This window comes from Vigna umbellata, chromosome 4 (assembly GCF_029865625.1).
Source record: "Vigna umbellata cultivar VRB3 chromosome 4, Vumbellata_1.0, whole genome shotgun sequence".
NCBI lineage: Eukaryota > Viridiplantae > Streptophyta > Magnoliopsida > Fabales > Fabaceae > Vigna > Vigna umbellata.
The window spans coordinates 13,207,104-13,228,017 of record NC_142168.1 but is presented as its reverse complement, the minus strand read 5'-3'; the positions used below and the strand labels follow the sequence as shown (position 1 = coordinate 13,228,017).

The 20,914-nt window shown below is 30.8% G+C and overlaps 1 protein-coding gene, 1 long non-coding RNA gene and 1 pseudogene across 2 annotated transcripts; all 3 read right to left on the bottom strand.

Moving 5' to 3' along the window:
• Positions 1–2,172: 2,172 nt before the first annotated feature.
• On the bottom strand, positions 2,173–2,921 carry LOC148199286 (uncharacterized). Its single transcript, XR_015785729.1, has 3 exons — positions 2,644–2,921; positions 2,437–2,541; positions 2,173–2,333 (listed from the first exon to the last, which is right to left on the bottom strand). It is a non-coding gene; the product is annotated as an uncharacterized LOC148199286 (long non-coding RNA).
• A 13,070-nt stretch (positions 2,922–15,991) lies between these two features.
• Positions 15,992–16,795, bottom strand: LOC124829404 (aquaporin NIP6-1 pseudogene; annotated as a pseudogene).
• A 1,818-nt stretch (positions 16,796–18,613) lies between these two features.
• On the bottom strand, positions 18,614–20,669 carry LOC148199285 (protein RDM1-like). Its single transcript, XM_088112328.1, has 2 exons — positions 20,465–20,669; positions 18,614–19,066 (listed from the first exon to the last, which is right to left on the bottom strand). The coding sequence occupies exons 1-2, from the start codon at positions 20,667–20,669 to the stop codon at positions 18,678–18,680; spliced, it is 594 nt and encodes a 197-aa protein (XP_087968454.1). The 3' UTR covers positions 18,614–18,677.
• Between the last annotated feature and the right edge of the window lie 245 nt (positions 20,670–20,914).

Here is a 20,914-nt window from a genome sequence, read left to right as displayed (position 1 = left end):
TTTCTTAGACTCTCTACTTTATTTGATGTTGAAATACATTTGAACATGTGTTTGTTATGTTGAAATTGCATTTCTGTAAATGTTTTTATATGCAGGTCTGTTTTTGTGGTAGTGGATATCACAAAAACAGACCTGCAATTTTAAAAAACTGCAGGGGAATATGCCGCGGTTCTAACCACAACCGCGGCATATTCCCCCTATATGCCGCGGTTCTAACCACAACCGCGGCATATAGTGCTTCGTTTTTTTTTTAAAAACGAGACATATGGCCGCGGTTTTGACACTAACCGCGGCATATTTGTCGGCCTATATGCCGCGGTTCAACCGCGAACCGCGGCATATAGTGCATTTTTTAATTATTTTTTTTGAATTTTTTTTTAAAAAAAATGAATTTAGGCAGCGGTTCCCTAGACAACCGCGGCATATTGCGCAGACTATATACCGCGGTTATGACCGCGGCATAAAGTGTCTGACTTACTACCGCGGCTGAATATGCCGCGGTTCAAGAACCGCGACGTATAGTGAAAATCAACCGCGGTAAAAGCCCCTCGCTGCACTAGTGGTTGTTAAAATGGATGTAGTCTTTGTAAGGAAATCTTTCAACTTTTCATTATGATAAAATGGTTCATTCCTCCTTATGAATGACAACAATGCAAAGGAACAATGAAGTCTCTTCATAGATATAAACCATGAAAACTTGTTGACCTTCTAGAAGGTAAAAAACCAATGGTTACAAATGGGATGATAATATCAAGTGAAAGAGTTAGTTGGAACAAAAAAGCTATTGTATATGATGACAATTAGAGTGATTTACACACTACAAAGAGTCTTGTGTTTCATTTGTGGACAAACATATAAAATATGCAAAAGATTCAGATAGGATCTTGAGAAAGTCAATACTATTTTGGGTTTTGTTTGTAATTTTTATTATGTTTTTAATTAAGATTTTAATTAGTCACATTGAAAGATAAAAGCTACAAGATGAATCATTCATGTTCTCATGATGAGAAATAATGATTTATTTAGTGGAAATTAAAGATAGCACTAGTGGACATTAAATACCACTTAATAAGAATTTATGTGAAATTTAGGGAGTTTTTCATAATTTTTCCTATAAAAAATAATGTACTTGTAAATCAACTTCACAACAAATCACTCATTCTTTTTTTTAGTGTGGTTAAGACAAAGTTAATTCAACAAATTTATATTAGATTTGATTCTATTATGATCTATTAAAATAATTAGCAGTGATAAGCATACATTACATGAAAATAATGTGAGAAAATACTCAAATAAAAAGTACTTTACTCTAATATTTAATTTTCTATTATAGAAGATTGACAATATTTTTCTTAGAAAAACACACAATATTCTCTTGGAAAAGCACACAAGTTTTAGAATTATATATATATATATATATATATATATATATATATATATATATATATATATATATATATATATATATATATATATATATATATATATTCTAAATCAATTGCATTTTCTTATTTTTATAGAGGGTGTTGTTATTTTCTATAAAGAAAGATAAGCTTTGATTTTCTTCTCTTTAGTAAACCATTATTGTTTATTATCAATTATCTTGTTTTTGTTTTTTAATAGTGAATTATTACATCGTTATTATTGTTAACTAATAACAAAAATATTTTTTAAACAAACTTTTCTATATTGTTACCTGCATCGTTCGAAAGACAAAAGAGTTTTTGTTGTATTTTAAAATCTCAAATATACTTCAACAAAGAATTTAGAATAATGATACCACAACATACTTTTTTACACTCATTTGACACAGAGCATAAACATAAAATGATGATAAAAGTGTAAATGTTTGTAGTTTTTAAAAAAAAATAGAATAGAAAATAAATAAGGATAATATCAAATGAATATAAAATTTTAAGCATGTGAAAGAATATTTTTCAAGAATTTAATACAACATATCGACAATATAAGTGTAGTTGAATTGAATGAAACTCAAAGAAGCATTCATCAACAATCTCGTTTAAAGGATTTTTTTTTTCATAGTCAATTATTTACCCTTCATAACTTTTTATCAATTGGTGTGTTTATTAGGTGATATATATATGTGTGTGTGAGTGTGTCGCGCGATGAGTTCGTAAGTACATAAGAAAGGGGAAATTCAAGAACATAAACTGAAAGAAAACTAAAATCCGAAGGAATTGAGAAAATAGCCATTGATATTCAAGAACAAAAGAAAAAACAACAACAAACGAAGACATTATTAATTAATTTAAACGAAAGGGTCCCCATCTGTGTCTGGTTTGCCACAACAAGTAAGAGTGCAACACAAAGATCTGCGAGAAAAACAAAAGGTGAATTTCATCAATGCAAAATCTTAAAGATTAAAAGCACGATCTACGTGCATGCAGAAAAATCATATAGCAAAACTAGTTCAACCTCCGAGATCTAAGTGTCAAGAACGATTATTCCCCAGAATTGCTCCAAGAACTCCAACACCTTTTGTTGGCTTTCGTAAAACGATCCATTTGGGTCGTAGTAGTACTGCATGCACAAAATTTAGTAAAATTTACAATTCATATGGGTTGTGTTAAGAGATACAAAGAAACAACAACAGTGACAAAGCAAAACAAGAAGAAGGTTTACCCTATAAATTCTTCCACTTTGGACTCGCCGTTCCTCGGCGACCCAACCTGGAAGAAGCCAGCCGTAACCTACGGAGGTGCAGTCATGGTAGGTTACGGTTGTGCCGTTGTGAAGACGCTCTCGCGAGTTTGAAAATTGGATTTTGTTGATGGTGGCATTCGTCATTGCTGCGATTTGCTCTAACGATAGCTTCCTGGAAGAACCGCGGCTGCTTGTGGTTTCACGCTCCATTGATGCAGAGATAGCTTAGCTTTTCGAGTGAATCAAGCAAATGCAGTAACTCATTCACTCACTCACATACACACTCCCTCACGCTGCTCCCTTATTTATTCAAGAGCTGAATTTGTCCTTATCTGATACAGTACAACACCTACACGCAAGCCATTCATGAGAACTTGCTCTTCCGTTACTTCTAACATATGTTTCCAGAATAGAAAATTATAATAATTAATTATGATATCATCTTCGCATTTAAGTAACATTGCAGAAGGAAAATATTTTATTTTATGCAAAAATCATAAAAAACTGCCTTATTTGAAGAAAAAGAAAGATGTTGAAAGTAAGAACACACAGATTAGAGATATGTATGACTGTGTTTTTTGTGTTGTTCTGATTGAGAAAAAAAAAGTATGGAAGAAGGAAAATAGTTAATTATGATAATTAATTAAGTATGTAGGAACATACGTTTCCAGAAAAGAAAATTATAATAATTAATTATGATATCACCTTTGCATTTAAGTAACATCACAAGAGGGAAATATTTTATGCAAAAATCATAAAAAAACTGCCTTATTTAAGGAAAAAGAAAAACGTTAGAAGTAAGAATACACATATTAGAGATATCTATGACTGTGTTTTTTGTGTTGTCCTAATTCAAAAAAAAAAGTATGGAAAAAGGAAAATCAAAGTTGATGTTTCTTTCCCTTTTTTTTTTATTTATTTGGATAAGAGAGTAAGAAAAATTAAAATAGTATTCTGAAGTAATTATTAGGCGTATCTTAACTTAAACAAGGTGATATAGTAAAAAAATTGAAACATTTTAAGTGAATTGAGTGTTTGTTTTTGTGGGGGGCGATATTTCTTTTTCTTGCATTGGCTTTTTGTGTAATTCAAGTAGACAAATGTGTTTATGTTTAGAATTTCTTTTCTGCTTAATATTTTTATCATTGGTGAATTTATTGAGATGGAATGTTAGAGACATATGTGTTCTTTCTTAAAACTCAACAATTAAAGTTCTTTTAAAAGTTTGGAAACAACAATTGACAGGTGACACCCTAAATTTACAGTTTTAGAACTATTATAATGTACTAAGAATTATGTTCTATATTTAATATATGAATATTATAAATATATACAATTAAAATAAAAGTTTACATACGAAGAGAAAGTTATCTATATACCACTTGTAGGCTTTCTCTAATATTACCTACACCTTTAGTCTCTTATTAAAATATTGGGTTCAAGGTTGTGATATATAGAGTAAAAGTGAATAAAATAAATAATATAAGAAAAATCATAAATATATTGTTTTGAAGTTTTAGATTAAAAATGTTGTAGAACTTATATAAAAGAAATGTTACTATTAAAATATTGGCTTAATGGTTTGAATGGTCCTCCCTTGATCAATGTTTCTATTTGGTCTTATTCTTAAAAGAGTGTCAATTTCATCATCAAATGTATTAATGTATATTAATCAAATCCATTTTTGTTCACGTCGTTTAGATAATTAACATTAACTTATTGAGCATACAGTAGTGGAAATTTTGTGGTGTCATGACATTTGTTTTACTCGTTGCAAATGTGTTTTGTCACATCACCACATAATTAACGTTGTTTTTGAAAAATTAACAAAAATGACTTGATTGATGCATATTAACGCATTTGATGACGAAATTGACACTTTGTTAAGTGCAAAGATCATGTACACACATTGTCCTGAAAGTGGAAACTACTCAGTCATGTCTAAAACATTTACACTTTGTTTACTTGAATGGATTTGGGAGAGAGGAATTGAATGAATTTGAGAGTATTTGAAGGTAATTTTTTTTTGTTTATTTGAGTGAATTTGGAGATAAGTGAGAGTGAATTTTGAAGTAATTTTTTTTAATCTGTCATATCAATCAAATCCTACACTAATTCTCAGAAACTTTACTTCAAAATTCACTCTCACTTACCTCGAAATCCACTCAAATAATAACAAAAAATTTACCTTCAAATTTATTCCCTAAATTCATTCAAGTAAACAAAGCCTTATGTTTGAGAGGTGTTCCATCATATATAAATAAAAGGGCCAACAAATATATCCACAAGCTCTTCAAGGTTTTGTAAGGTCCAAAACAAGGAGAAGATTTTTTATTTACTAAAAAAACAATGTGTTAAAATATATCATAATTTTATTTAAAATTTATTTTTTAAGCATTTTGTGATACAAAATTATCTATTATATTATCGTAATTAATTTTATTTAATGTGTCTTTTACAATATATATAATAAGGTGAATTCATTTGATCTTTGCTCGGAAACTATTGATCTTGAATAACTAGTATTTATTACTTTTAGTTATGAGAAATTCCTTTTGGCCGAAGCAATTGATACTTTGGCTGAAGCAATTGATAATAAAATTGTTATAATTATTCTAGAAGTTATATATGTATTTGGAAAAGAATATATTCTTTTTATATAATTAAAAATGAGTTAAAATAATAAAATTTGATTCTCGTTGTCAAGAAAATAAACAAGATCATTAGACTTTTTGTATAAGACTAAAGTCTCCTTCACTTCTTTGGTAAGTGTTTAAATTTAATTTTCAAATTTGAACTTTTTCATAAATCTGCATAGTTTATTTTGAAATTATTCATTAATAAAACAATTTAAAAAATAAAACTTATTTTAATCAAGGTATATTACAATTAATTTAATAGAGGTATAATACTAAATCTTATTTTAAGACTATTTTTTAAGATCTAAAACAAGGATTTTACTTGCTTGATCTTTAGACTATTCTCATATTATTTTTAAGTTTTGAATGGAAATAATATTTTAATTTCTCACATTTCATTATTATCAAATTTCTTCAATATTTTCTTAAAAAAAAGAAAGTAACATATATCACTATATACAAATCATTAACGTATAAAATCAAAAGATTACTTAACTATTTAATTAGAGATATAACAAAACTCAAAGAACAAACTCTCTTTAGCTTTTCCAAATCAGTGTCATCTCCTTTCCAATATTTAACTCAAAACTCATCCGAAAACCTTCCTAAATAAATAAATAAATAAATAAATATATATATATATATATACAAATTGGGGATGTCGAAAATGTATTTCTCTTAATGGTGATTTGTATCTATTGGAAGGTGCTTATATGAAACAACCTCCTAGATTTGTTGTTCAGTAAGAGTCTTCTTGGTTGATGTTTCGTCTTCTATATCGTTTTTACAAATCATTAACAATTTGATGTCACTGGAGTGAAAAACAAATATTTTCATAAGTTTTTATAGATTATATTAGTAGTAAGTTTGCATACATACAATTTGTATCCATCAATTTGAGAAAAAGTGTTAGATATATTATCTTTATCTTTTATTTTTAGTTTATTTGTTATTATTTCTTATTTATATTTTAGACTTAACTCATATTTCTTCTATTATAAATAAATTACCTTATGTATATATTTAACAAAAAATAAATTAATCTCAGGTATAGTTTTTACTATATTCAACACTTCTCTTCTTCTCTTTCATTTTTTTTATTATCTCATTCATTTACATTTATCTCCTTCGTTTACACACATCTTTACATTTACACCTCCTTCATTTTCAAGTAATAAATATATACTTAAAACCTGCTTTCAATTTAGTGTTTTACAAATTAATGTTATTTTCATCTCACTTTACTTTACTTCGTCTATATCTCACTTGCATTTTCAGTCATTTAAAAATAATAATTAATAAATATTTTCACTTTGAAGCATTATTTTCGATTACTTTTTTCATTTTCTTCTCATCATTTTATTCATTCACATTTATTTTTTTCATTCACAACCATCTTTCCATCTATACTTAACTCCTTCATTAAGACAATAAATATATACTTAAAGTCAGCCTTCAATTTAATGTTTTACAAATTAGTTTATTTTCATCTCATTTTATATTATTTTATTTATATCTTAATCACATTTTTAATGATTTAAAAAATTGATAAATATTTTCATTTTGAAGCAATATTTTTTTTCTCGCATTTATGTCCTCTGATTAATTACATTGTTCTATTTAAATCGAACTCAAATTTATTGAAAAAATGGAAATTCAATGAAATCATTTTCAAAATAATATATTTATTGTTATTAATGAGAAATTTAAATCGCAGTTATTTGGAATAGAAGGAGTGAAGTGAAATGAAGGAACACGAATTTCTATATACTAAAAAGAAAACGAGGTTTAATGTACATTTATTGTTTTTTCTTAAAAAAAAGAGATAATGAGTTTAATAATGTCATAGAGGAGCATTTCAATTTTTGCATTCGATTGATTACTTATTACGCGTTCATTTATTGCACCTTTTATTTCTTTTTATTTATTTTAGAAAGAATTGATTGATAATTTGTATAAGACATTTCATAAATTGTATGCTTTTCTTCCATGTTTGTTTCCATTAAATATTATTAGTATATAACTTTTTTTATCAATAAAATCTGAAAAGATAATTTTAGAAGTTATTAGTGTAAATCTCTTATCTTGTTACTCATTAATAAATAACACACATGAAAAATATATTTTGATATACATAAATTTTTAATATTATACTATTTTCTTTTATTTTTTATTTTCTCTTTTTCGAAAAACTATAAATATTTATATTTTTAAAACTATTTTATCTTGTGTCAAATTAATCTCAACGTATGAATATTACTCTTACTCAAAACATAATAAAGTTAAAAGCTAAAAAAAATATACTTTGACATTCACAATTTTTTTTAGACATTATTTTTTTTTACTTTTTTTTTTAAATTATAAAAGTTTACTTTTTTTTAACCTCTATCAAAATCCTAAAATGGTCACTTCTCATTTTTTATACTATTTTTTATATCGGTTCTGAATTTAACAGGTTAAAAGATTTTCAAATTTGTTACACATTTTAATTTTCTAAGTTGGTGCTAAATACAAACTAGATAAAAAATCTTTTTATTTTCTATGCATTTATTTTTAAACCAATTTTAATGATAATTCACATAAAATATTTAATCATAATTACAACTTTTCACCATATAATTATTATACGAATGAATTATAACTTAAATAATAAATCATCATAAAAAAACTTGTTTTTACATTAGTATTTAAAAGTTATATAATATTAATTTGTGTTATTTAAAAGTAAATAAAGAGTGAGAGATAATTCACTTTAATTTTTATTTAATGTTCTAATTTCAATTGTATTAATTTTTTAAGCTATGATTATGGATAATTAATGGCACTAAGACATTTTACTTTACAGTAGAAGACACCTAAATTACTGTAAATTAGTTTGTAGAACTAAAGAAAAAAAAAACGAACAGTTTGTAATTGTAATATACGCGTTTGATTCTGTCTCTTTACTCAATATATATCTAGAGCGTTTCTTTTTATTATTAGAATTGATAATTTTACTAAAAATCTTGAAAAATTTATAATATTTTTAATGGTTTGAAAAAGTTTAATTTCGATCAAATTGTATTGATAAAATAGTTACGGTGAATAATTATATTTTTAAATGAAGTGAAATTGATTACGAGGCAGTAGTGATTTATTGAAAAAAAAATTAATGATTTTTTTATCTTTTAAATTTTAATATTGGTTTAATTGCTTCCTTTGTCCCCAGTTTGGTTGAATTGTGTCAAATTCATCCTCATTTTTAAAAAAGTTTCATTGTCGTCCTCACGTGGTGTAAAAGTTTCATTGTCGTCCTCACGTGGTGTAAAAGTGTCAATTGAATCCAAACATAGAAAAAATTTATGTCAAAGTAGTCATTTTTCCTATATCTCTGTGTCTTCCTTTCATACAATCAAGTACAGATATTCATTTTACCTTATCCAATTTAAGGCTTTTCATAGCTCCAGAGAAGTGACATATGAAAGGAAGACACAGATATATAGGAAAAATGACTACTTTGACACAAATTTTTTCTATGTTTAGATTCAATTGACACTTTTATACGACAATGAAACTTTTTAAAAAATGAGGATGAATTTGACACAATTCAATCAAACTGGGGACAAAGGAAGCAATTAAACCTTTAATATTTGAGAAAAGTGTGGAACTCTGGGTCAAAACCCATGCTCCCATCTCAATAGCCATCTGTATTTCAAAAGAACCGTGGTTTTATGTCTAGTTTCACTTTACGATGCACCCACAGTAATGACTTATTTTAATTTATTTAATATATATATATATATATATATATATATATATATATGGGATTTTTAACTTATGTAATTTCTTAAAGGTATATCAAATTTTAGCTGAAAAGAAAAATCCTATTCATAAACACTAAAATATTTTAATAATTTTAATTTTTAATTTAAAATCAAAAAATCAAAAATCACTTAAATACCTTTAATTTTAAAATTTAAGATCCATAATATATAATTGTAAACTAAAATTTAGTACACATAAGAAATTTTATAAGTTAGTAAACAAAATATATATATATATATATATATATATATATATATATATATATATATATATATATATATATATATATATATATATATATATATATGTATATATATATATAATGTGGTGGAAATTAAATTTTAGAAAAATACTTTTGAAGTATATTTATAAAAGTAAACGTGGTGAAAAAAATTAGAAACCAAATTTAAAAATATTTAGGGTCGTGAATTTCTAAAAAAGAAGGACATTACCGAAGGCTATAATTCTTCGGTAACAGCGAGAAGCCATCAGTAATGATTATTTACCGACGGCTAGCGACGGCTGTGAGACCGTCAGTGAACATCTTGTCGCATAAGTCTTCGGTAATTACCGAAGGACAGAAACCCTCGGTAATTACCGAAAGGCATTAGCTTTCGGTAATTACCGAAGGGCATAAGCCTTAGGTAAAGCCTTCGGTAAGTTCCAAGCAGATCTCAAGCACAATTAGATTTCTTATCAAACCAAACAAACCTGTATAAATTTTTCACAGCACAAACAGACCTGCATAACATTTACCAACAACATACAGACCTGCATAATGTGCATCTCAATCATCCAATCATTGATTCAAAAAACAATATAACATCTGAATCATCCAATCATCTATAGAACATGTATTTATAAATGAAACATAAAATAATCTAACATAATGTTCTAACATCCAAATCATCCGATTGATCTAAGATCCAAATGATCTAACATCCAAATGTTCTAATATCCAAATGTTTCTATAACAACTATGTTCAATAACAAAATAAAACTAATAATCTACATAGTTATCATTAGAATGATCTTCATCAGCCTGCTCCTCTAGTGTGGGTTGGACTGATGTCGGCTGGATTGATGAGGGTTGGACTGATGTGGGTTGCTGAGGGACGGTGGGTGACGAGGAGGGTCGTGGCTGGGTCGCAGGGATAATGAACGGATCTTGTGAAGTTTCAGGCAACACTCTCATGACCAGGGCCTTAAAGTTTTTAAACTCTACTCTCAAATTAGTGATTTCCTGGTCACGTTGCTCCAGTGCCTGTGTGAGGCGGACAACGGCCTCGTCAGCAGTAGTGGTGGAAGAAGAAGGTTGATGCTTCAGGGCACCTCCTCTCGATGCTGTATATTTTTTAGCAAGTTGTCCTGCACCGTACACTCGTCCCTTTTTCTTCCCACCAACGATGTCGACCCAGCACTGTGTCCTACGGATTTCGTCTTCTGCATTACTCGCATCATCTGGTGTAGGAGCTGACCCATGTTCAGATCTAACCTGTGAAAGTCCCGTAGAAAATTCTTCCTGTTCAAACATTAAAAGCAATGTTAGGGAATGATAGAATAACATAAATGAAAAATTACTAATAGTAACAGTGTTATTTGCTTACATGAGTTTTCCAAGATCTTTCATCAACGAATTCATTAGTGCCCTTCCGAACATGAGTCTGTGCAAAGACCTCATCAACATGGATCGCCCGTCCCAAAGCTTGTGCCTGTAACATAATTTTGAGTTAGAAGTGTACATATGAGATAAAAAATACATAAGTTATATATGAAAGAAACAAAAAAGTAATGAAAGTTTACCATACGAATGGCATGCTCATGAATCGTGATCGACCCACCAGTATGCAGGGTGCCACCCTTTTCAGAAGCTTTGTTCCTCTGGGCTTTGGCACACTTATTGTGAAACTCTACCGAATTCCAATGAGCCAGTAAAGAGTTCTAAATATGCTCGCCCAACCAATAAGGGCGCTCTGCTGCATTACGGGCATCCCTAAACATCTTTGACAGCCGATGAGATGCTTTCATGTGGAAATTTCTTTGTATTTGTGTTTCATGTTCAGGTTTCCACTGCACCTTCATCTGTCACATTAAACAAAACAAACACTGATTAATCATCATACTAAAATAAAAATGACAATTAGTTTAATGGATTGTTCACCTGAAAACGCTGTCAGAATGACTTTTTGTCGTCATCAGGTATTACTCCCCAAGTAGGGCATGAACTTAAAAATTGTTGCTTAATTGATCGTGTGATGGCCTGGGAAGCAACCCTGGATGGAATAAACCTACATAATAAAAGTCATTTGAATTAAAGCAATATTTAAACATCAAAATGGTTAAGAAAGGGATTAAAATCTTACCCTTTACCATACGGCTCAATCCATGGTCGATCATGGAGGGGCGGGTCAACACCTTCACCATCACCAACTGAACCTGGATCAGCAGATGTGTGACAGTCTCAGAAGGCAGTATACGAGATGAGAAAGGTATAAAAGTAGGGTCAGGGGAAGGAGGGGGTAATAAGCACAGGGGAGGAGTGGGGATAATAAGCACAGGGGGAGGAGTAGGGGTTATAATCACAGGAGGAGGAAGAGGGTCTATTGCTGGAATAGGAGAAGGGTGTATTGCAGAGGTAAGAGTAGGGTCTACTGCAGGGGTAGAAGGAGGGTGTATTGCAAGGGTAGGAGGAGGCCCCACAGACGATGAACTGGGGGCAGCAGTGATAGGTAGTGTAGCAGGCACCCTAAGTACATACTTTGGTGCATGTCGTTGCCTCTTTTTAGGCCTTGCTACCCCCTTTCCTTTATCAGGACATTCTGAATCTTGTCATGTCATTACTGCATTGAAATGATTACAAATAAAGTGAAACAATACAAAAGAATAAGGAAGGATCAATATAAATTAAAATTATCCCTAAAATAATTTCATATAACTTTTAAGATGATATTTTACATAACTCTATTGAAATGATAGTTCAATTTGCTACAATAGATGTCCAACATTCAATCATCGTCATCATGATCTTCATCTTCATCTTCTTCATCATCATCATCATGTTCTTCTTCTTCTTCTTCTTCTTCTTCTTCTTCTTCTTCTTCTTCTTCTTCTTCTTCTTCTTCTTCTTCTTCTTCTTCTTCTTCTTCTTCTTCTTCTTCTTCTTCTTCTTCTTCTTCATCATCTTGTAATGTTGCTTCTAATTAATCTCCATCACCATCAGGGTCGTGCAATGCGGTTATACGGTCAACTTCAATAATTTCTTGTGGTTGTGACATTTGGTCAAGTTGTAGGCAACATCTTCCTCAACCTCATTTGAGTCAATGCGACCTCTAGGCTTGGTTTGTATTGCTACAGCCCAACCACCGCGATTCCTGCAAGTTCTCCCACCTGCAAATACATCATACCCAGACTTAAATATCACATATGAATGAAATCCATATATATATATATAAATACACACCCTTTTATTTGCTAAAACAGGTGTATGTTTTTTCTGTAGAAACTGTTAATTAGTATTAAGTTTGATTTATTCCCGCTAATTGTAAGTTTCTATGCTAGATTTTAAATAAGGGTGGTGATGTTGGTGTTTTTATGTTCAAAGTAGGAAAATCTAATTTTGTGACGCAAATAAGCAAGATGTCAAATGCTTAAAACGCAGACAAAGCATAATAATCTCAATGCAAATTAACCATAAATTTATTATATACAGCTTCACATATAAACAACTTTCATGTTCCACACAATAGCTAACATCTATCTTCCTTTCACTCTTACAATAATAATATTTTTTGGATTTGTCGCAGCACCCCTCGCACTTGCCTTCAGTTTTCATGCATAGTCTGATATTTGAAATTATCTATCGAATCAATTTCCATAAGATTCATTTTACATGCATAAATTTAACTTATAACCAACTTCGGATTAATATATATAATCTTGAGGCGTATCCTCCTAAAGGAACTTTGACTCCACCACTCATGAAAGGGTGATAAACCCATTTCAAAGCAAATGCGGCACAAATCGATGCCAAAGATGAGGATCATAACAGCAAGACCAGTGGTGGCAGCACAACCTATGAGAGTCTCAGAGTCGTTTGTCTTCTCGTTGACAGTGGTAGCGACAGTGGCAGCAATGGCGGCGAACATAAGAATGAAGGTCCCGATGAACTCAGCACCGACCTTTCTTGCCAAAGGCACAAGAGGAGACAGTGACAAAGAGAAAGAGACGGATGGTAAAGCTCCATCTTCTATGGTCCTATCGTCCAAAGTCAAGCATCTACAAAACTTGGGAAGGAAATTCTTATTAGTATTATTTGTTGTATTGTTGGCATTGGTGAAACTTCTAGAAAGAAGTGCACCAGAAGTGTCTGAGGTGGCAACAAAAATGCCTGAGGTGGCAGGTGTTGAAGGAATGTTTTCGTTATTATACGTATTTCACCACACGATGAAAAGAGAATTAATGGTATGTGTTGAGAAGACATGAGAGGTATATATAATCATAATCAGAAAGGAAAAACAACGCAGCTTGCACCTACGTGATTCTGGCTAACCGATCGGTAAGTTTATAAAAAGTTGAAGCTTTATTAAAGCTATGTAAGCCTCCTTCAGTTTTCATGCATAGTCTGATATTTGAAATTATCTATCGAATCAATTTCCATAAGATTCTTTTTACATGCATAAATTTAACTTATAACCAACTTCGGATTAATATATATAATCTTGGGGCGTATCCTCCTAAAGGAACTGTGACTCCACCACTCATGAAAGGATGATAAACCCATTTTAGAGCAAATGCGGCACTAATCGATGCCAAAGATGAGGATCATAACAGCAAGACCAGTGGTGGCAGCACAACCTATGAGAGTCTCAGAGTCGTTTGTCTTCTCGTTGACAGTGGTGGCGGCAGTGGCAACGAACATAAGAATGAAGGTCCCGATGAACTCAACACCGACCTTTCTTGCCAAAGGCACAAGAGGAGACAGTGCCAAAGAGCAAGAGACGGATGGTAAGGCTCCATCTTCTATGGTCCTATCATCCAAAGTCAAGCATCTACAACACTTGGGAAGGAAATTCTTATTAGTATTATTTATTGTATTGTTGGCATTGGTGAAACTTCTAGAAAGAAGTGCACCAGAAGTGTCTGAGGTGACAACAAAAATGCCTGAGGTGGCAGGTGTTGAAGGAATGTTTTCGTTATTATACATAATTCACCACACGATGAAAAGAGAATTAAGGGTATGTGTTGAGAAGACATGAGAGGTATATATAATCGGAATCAGAAGGAAAAACAATGCAGCTTGCACCTATGTGATTCTGGCTAATCGATCAGTAAGTTTATAAAAAGTTGAAGCTTTATTAAAGCTATGTAAGCCTCATTCAATTTTCATGCATAGTCTGATATTTGAAATTATCTATCGAATCAATTTCCATAAGATTCTTTTTACATGCATAAATTTAAGTTAAAACCAACTTTGGATTAATATATATAATCTTCTGTAGATTAAAATTCAATTCAGTTTTATTAGTTTATTTGCATGTTTAAAAGTTTATGAGGCACAGAAAGTACTTTTTATTTCTTCTTCTAAAACAAAACAGATCCCCAGTTATCAATAAAACATCATCGAACATGGAACATAAAATAAATCAGATCTGAAGGATGTAATGAGAGGAGAAAAATACACTCACAACTCTGGTGTCGGTGGTTACTGCAGTGACAACGAACATTAGATTAAAGGCAATAATGAATTCCAAAGCAAAAGATGGGACGTATCCTCCTAAAGGAACTGTGACTCCACCACTCATGAAAGGGTGATAAACCCATTTCATGGCAAATGAGGCACAAATCGATGCAAAAATTTGTGCACCAATATACATAGGCACCTAGAGTTTAATGATCATATATATCAATGAAGAAGAACTTGTTCTTTTGGTAGCATAGATTAGTTAACTAAAATAAGCATTTGTACACACATGTTTCCAAGGGAAGTGTTTCAATGCAGCAAAGGAAAGGGTGACGGCAGGATTGAAGTGAGCACCAGAGATGTGGCCTGTGGCAAAGATGAGGATCATAGCAACAAGACCAGTGGTGGCAGCACAACCTATGAGAGTCTCAGAGTTGTTTGTCTTCTCGTTGACAATGGCAGCGGTAGTGGCGACGAACATAAGAATGAAGGTCCCGATGAAGTCAACACCGACCTTTCTTGCCAAAGGCACAAGAGGAGACAGTGACAAAGAGCATGAGACGGATGGTAAGGCTCCATCTTCTATGGTCCTATCATCCAAAGTCAAGCATCTACAACACTTGGGAAGGAAATTCTTATTAGTATTATTTGTTGTATTGTTGGCATTGGTGAAACTTCTAGAAAGAAGTGCACCAGAAGTGTCTGAGGTGGCAACAAAAATGCCTGAGGTGGCAGGTGTTGAAGGAATGTTTTCTTTATTATACATATTTGACCACACGATGAAAAGAGAATTAATGGTATGTGTTGAGAAGACATGAGAGGTATATATAATCAGAATCAGAAAGGAAAAACAACGCAGCTTGCACCTACGTGATTCTGGCTAACCGATCGGTAAGTTTATAAAAAGTTGAAGCTTTATTAAAGCTATGTAAGGCTCCTTCAATTTTCATGCATAGTCTGATATTTGAAATTATCTATCGAATCAATGTCCATAAGATTCTTTTTACATGCATAAATTTAAATTAAAACCAACTTTGGATTAATATATAATCTTCTGTAGATTAAAATTCAATTCAGTTTTGTTAGTTTATTTGCATGTTTAAAAGTTTATGAGGCACAGAAAGTATTTTTTATTTCTTCTTCTAAAACAAAACAGATCCGCAGTCATCAATAAAACATCATCGAACATGGAACATAAAATAAATCAGATCTGAAGGATGTAATAAGAGGAGAAAAATACACTCAGAACTCTGGTGTCGGTGGCTACTGCAGTGACAACGAACATTAGATTAAAGGCAATAATGAATTCCAAAGAAAAAGATGGGGCGTATCCTCCTAAAGGAACTGTGACTCCACCACTCATGAAAGGGTGATAAACCCATTTCATGGCAAATGAGGCACAAATCGATGCAAAAATTTGTGCACCAATATACATAGGCACTTGGAGTTTAATGATCATATATATCAATGAAGAAGAACTTGTTCTTTTGGTAGCATAGATTAGTTAACCAAAATAAGAATTTGTACACACATGTTTCCAAGGGAAGTGTTTCAATGCAGCAAAGGAAAGGGTGACGGTAGGATTGAAGTGAGCACCAAAGATGTGGCCTGTGGCAAAGATGAGGATCATAGCAACAAGACCAATGGTGGTAGCACAACCTATGAGAGTCTCAGAGTTGTTTGTCTTCTCGTTGACAATGGCAGCGGTAGTGGCGGCGAACATAAGAATGAAGGTCCCGATGAAGTCAACACCGACCTTTCTTGCCAAAGGCATAAGAGGAGACAGTGACAAAGAGCATGAGACGGATGGTAAGGCTCCATCTTCTATGGTCCTATCATCCAAAGTCAAGCATCTACAACACTTGGGAAGGAAATTCTTATTAGTATTATTTGTTGTATTGTTGGCATTGGTGAAACTTCTAGAAAGAAGTGCACCAGAAGTGTCTGAGGTGGCAACAAAAATGCCTGAGGTGGCAGGTGTTGAAGGAATGTTTTCGTTATTATACATATTTCACCACACGATGAAAAGAGAATTAATGGTATGTGTTGAGAAGACATGAGAGGTATATATAATCAGAATCAGAAAGGAAAAACAACGCAGCTTGCACCTACGTGATTCTGGCTAACCGATCGGTAAGTTTATAAAAAGTTGAAGCTTTATTAAAGCTATGTAAGCCTCCTTCAATTTTCATGCATAGTCTGATATTTGAAATTATCTATCGAATCAATGTCCATAAGATTCTTTTTACATGCATAAATTTAAATTAAAACCAACTTTGGATTAATATATATAATCTTCTGTAGATTAAAATTCAATTCAGTTTTGTTAGTTTATTTGCATGTTTAAAAGTTTATGAGGCACAGAAAGTATTTTTTATTTCTTCTTCTAAAACAAAACAAATCCGCAGTCATCAATAAAACATCATCGAACATGGAACATAAAATAAATCAGATCTGAAGGATGTAATAAGAGGAGAAAAATACACTCAGAACTCTGGTGTCGGTGGCTACTGCAGTGACAACGAACATTAGATTAAAGGCAATAATGAATTCCAAAGCAAAAGATGGGGCGTATCCTCCTAAAGGAACTGTGACTCCACCACTCATGAAAGGGTGATAAACCCATTTCATGGCAAATGAGGCACAAATCGATGCAAAAATTTGTGCACCAATATACATAGGCACTTGGAGTTTAATGATCATATATATCAATGAAGAAGAACTTGTTCTTTTGGTAGCATAGATTAAAATTCAATTCAGTTTTGTTAGTTTATTTGCATGTTTAAAAGTTTATGAGGCACAGAAAGTACATTGATATTTTAGTTAACAGAAAACGTGGAAGGTACTAACCTGTCTGGTCTCCCCCTTGTGCTCACAGTCTGAACGCAACCACCTCCTGAAGCTAATGATCACGAATCACCACCTTTGCTGTCGCATAAGCCTCACGCGCATAGCCACAAACCACCACCCCAGCCAAACCACCTCCCCAGCCGCAACACCGACAATGGCACGAAGAACCCAATGCCACTGGACAGAACAAACAATTAAGGAAAGGGAAAGGGAAAGAATGGAACCACGATCGAATAAGAGCAAGCAAAACAGAAGGGAGAATGAGAGAATAGGACGTTGGATAGGACGGGAGAGAGGTAGGGTAGGGTTTTCTGTTTGACGAAATTGGGGACGACCTCGACGAATACCCTCAATCACTCAGTTTAATGGGTCGAGCCTCTTACCGAAGGCCACACACCTCTCGGTAATCTCTTCTTAGCTGTCTGTAAATTTATCTTCATCTTAAATTTTGATATATTTTGATTCTTAAATTTTAAAAAATAATAAATATAATTATTTTAACTCAATGACAATAATTTTTTTGTTTTCGTTAAATAATATTTCTGACTAACATTAAAGTATAAACTTGTGAAAGAGTGCAAATAATTTAAATCCTAGTTTAAAATATATTTGATACCTCAACAAAATTTAATCTAATTAGATTGAAAGAATTATATTTAGTTGGAAAATTAAGATGTATCAAAATTTAGAATAATGATGAATTCTAATTTCACATAAAATTTAAGGATTAAAAGTATTTTTAATAAAAAAAATAAACTATTAAAATTTAATTAAAAGTGAGAAAAAATTCAACACACCATAATTCACGTAAAGAATTTGAAACTTGATTAACTTAAAAACATAATATCATAACTTCCAAAATATAACATTGAGAAACCTTGACATGAAAGGAAATTAAGAATATCTCTAAAAATGGATAATGATACAATATTTTTTTGACAACATTTTAACATCATTTATGTGTCATTTTGTGATTGATCCAAAATTATTAAAATGTCGTCAAAAAAATGTTATCAAATATTATTATTCCTCAAAAGTTACTATTTTGTTGTAGAAGTAGAAGAAGGGGTTGAAATAACTTCATCAACAATGAGATGGTATTGTGGGTCATGAAGCCAAAGCAGTGCAAGATGAACAGGCGAAGTGCAGAGTCTATGAACTGCTTCAACTTTCCAAACAGTCTCTTCAGCCTCACGCCAACTAAATATACTATTCAATGCCTTCTCTTCGTTTTTGCTTCCAAACCTCGACTTATCCCATTCTTTGCAAAGCTCCTGTGTTAGATAATGCAAAGGTTGTCCGTACAACGTTTTCATGGTTTTCGCCAAACCTCTCCAGTTCACAACCACCATCTCCTTTAACCGTTCTCTTGGAATACTCTTCTTCTCCATCTTCTTTTGATATTCCTTTGCAACTTCTAACAAAGCTTCTGCGTTATTCATTTTAATTATATATTAAATGATATATGCATATAATAAATAATGAAGGGGAACAGACAAAAATAGTTATTATACTATTTATGTTAAGTGCATTTAATGCTTTTACTTTTATATAATAAAGATATATGTTTTTAAATTATCATTAATTGTATTTATTGACAATGATGATTAAGTTTAAAGATGACAGTGTTTTTCAGATTGTAACGTTAAATAGGATTTTGAAATAATTTGCTTACTTAAGCTTATCAAATACAGGTAATGAGATGACATAAATAACTCATATTCTGGTGAGTTTAAGCATATTTGTTTATTTTTCGTGAAGTAAAAATTTATATTTATTTTTATTCTCTTGTTGCTATCCATCAAAATATTTATTAAATATTTTAAAAAAATGAAATAAAATAAAACATGAAACTGTTAAGAATTATATATACATATAACATTAATTTGGCCACAAATTATTTATTTTTATGTTCCAAAAGGAAATAATGTATTTTTAGGAGAATAAAGCTATTTTAGAAAAATTAAATTTCAAAATACATATTTATTATTATACTGAATATAAGTAAAAAATCCTCTCCGTAAAAAGTACCACCCATCCCTGAATTTATATCATTATTAAAATATTATTATTATTATTATTATTATGGAGAATAAGTACATTTATCTTTCGCACATTCTTTTAAATAGATTGAATTTTATTGGAAATCATTGGTTGTGTTGAGTATTATTACTCATGACTCTTCTCTTACAGAATCCATTAAATGTTTTAATTAAGTATAAAAAGAGTTGTAGTATAACAAACATAAAAATATCTTTGAAATTATGAGTTTAAAACAAAAACTCAACATTCTAATTATAAGATTAACCTTCAACTTTAATATTAAAAATAATTTTTTTGAATATTTTTATAAGATTCATTAAAGAAATATAGCATTAATCAATTAAATATATTTTTTATTCCTAAATTTTGACATATTTTTGTTTTTAAATTTAAAAAATAAATTGATATAATTATTTTAATTCGTTAAATTATTTTTGACATGATAAACACATTTTAAGTTAATACTTGACTTGTTTTTTACATGTTTTTACTTCATTATTAATTACAAATTTGATATAAAAAATATTATACTCATTTACTTTTAAAATTTAAACACCAAAGTTTCATATAAAAATAAATTTTAATTTCACGTATTGAAAAGCTAAAAACATATTTAATTTTATTATAAAATTATAGTATTTTTAGTAAAAAAAATTTAAAACAATAAATTTATAAAGTTTATTTTATATAATATTCAACCTTTTTATTTTTATTAAATGTAAAATTTAAATTCACATTTAAATTTGTCATTTAATTAAAAAATAAATGAATAGATTGGTATAACCTGGATCAAGAGTTTGTTTGGACTTGAATGATGGTGTAGGACGTTGGTGAGTTGAAAGATCTCTCTCTCCTTCTTCTTCCTCCTTTTGTCTTCTTCCATCCTTAGCAACAGTAACAGCAACAGCGCTAAGGTTATCATCAGACTCAGTTTCAGAATCCGACACCAACATATGTTTGTAACCAGCAGGACCATGGCGGCGAAACATCTTCAACTTTCACACCAATATGTCTCTGAGCTTTCCAATGCCTATCACAGATGCTTTTAATAACCTCTTTATGGCTAATCATTTTATTACATTTAATTCTTTTCCTTATCGCAGGTTAACGTTAACTGTTACATTGCTTTGGTACTATCTCAACAAATGAACTGTAGTTGCAAAATTTCAACATTACAATATTTAAAACAACACTTTACTTTTAATGCACTTAATATTTTTAATCTTTCTAACAA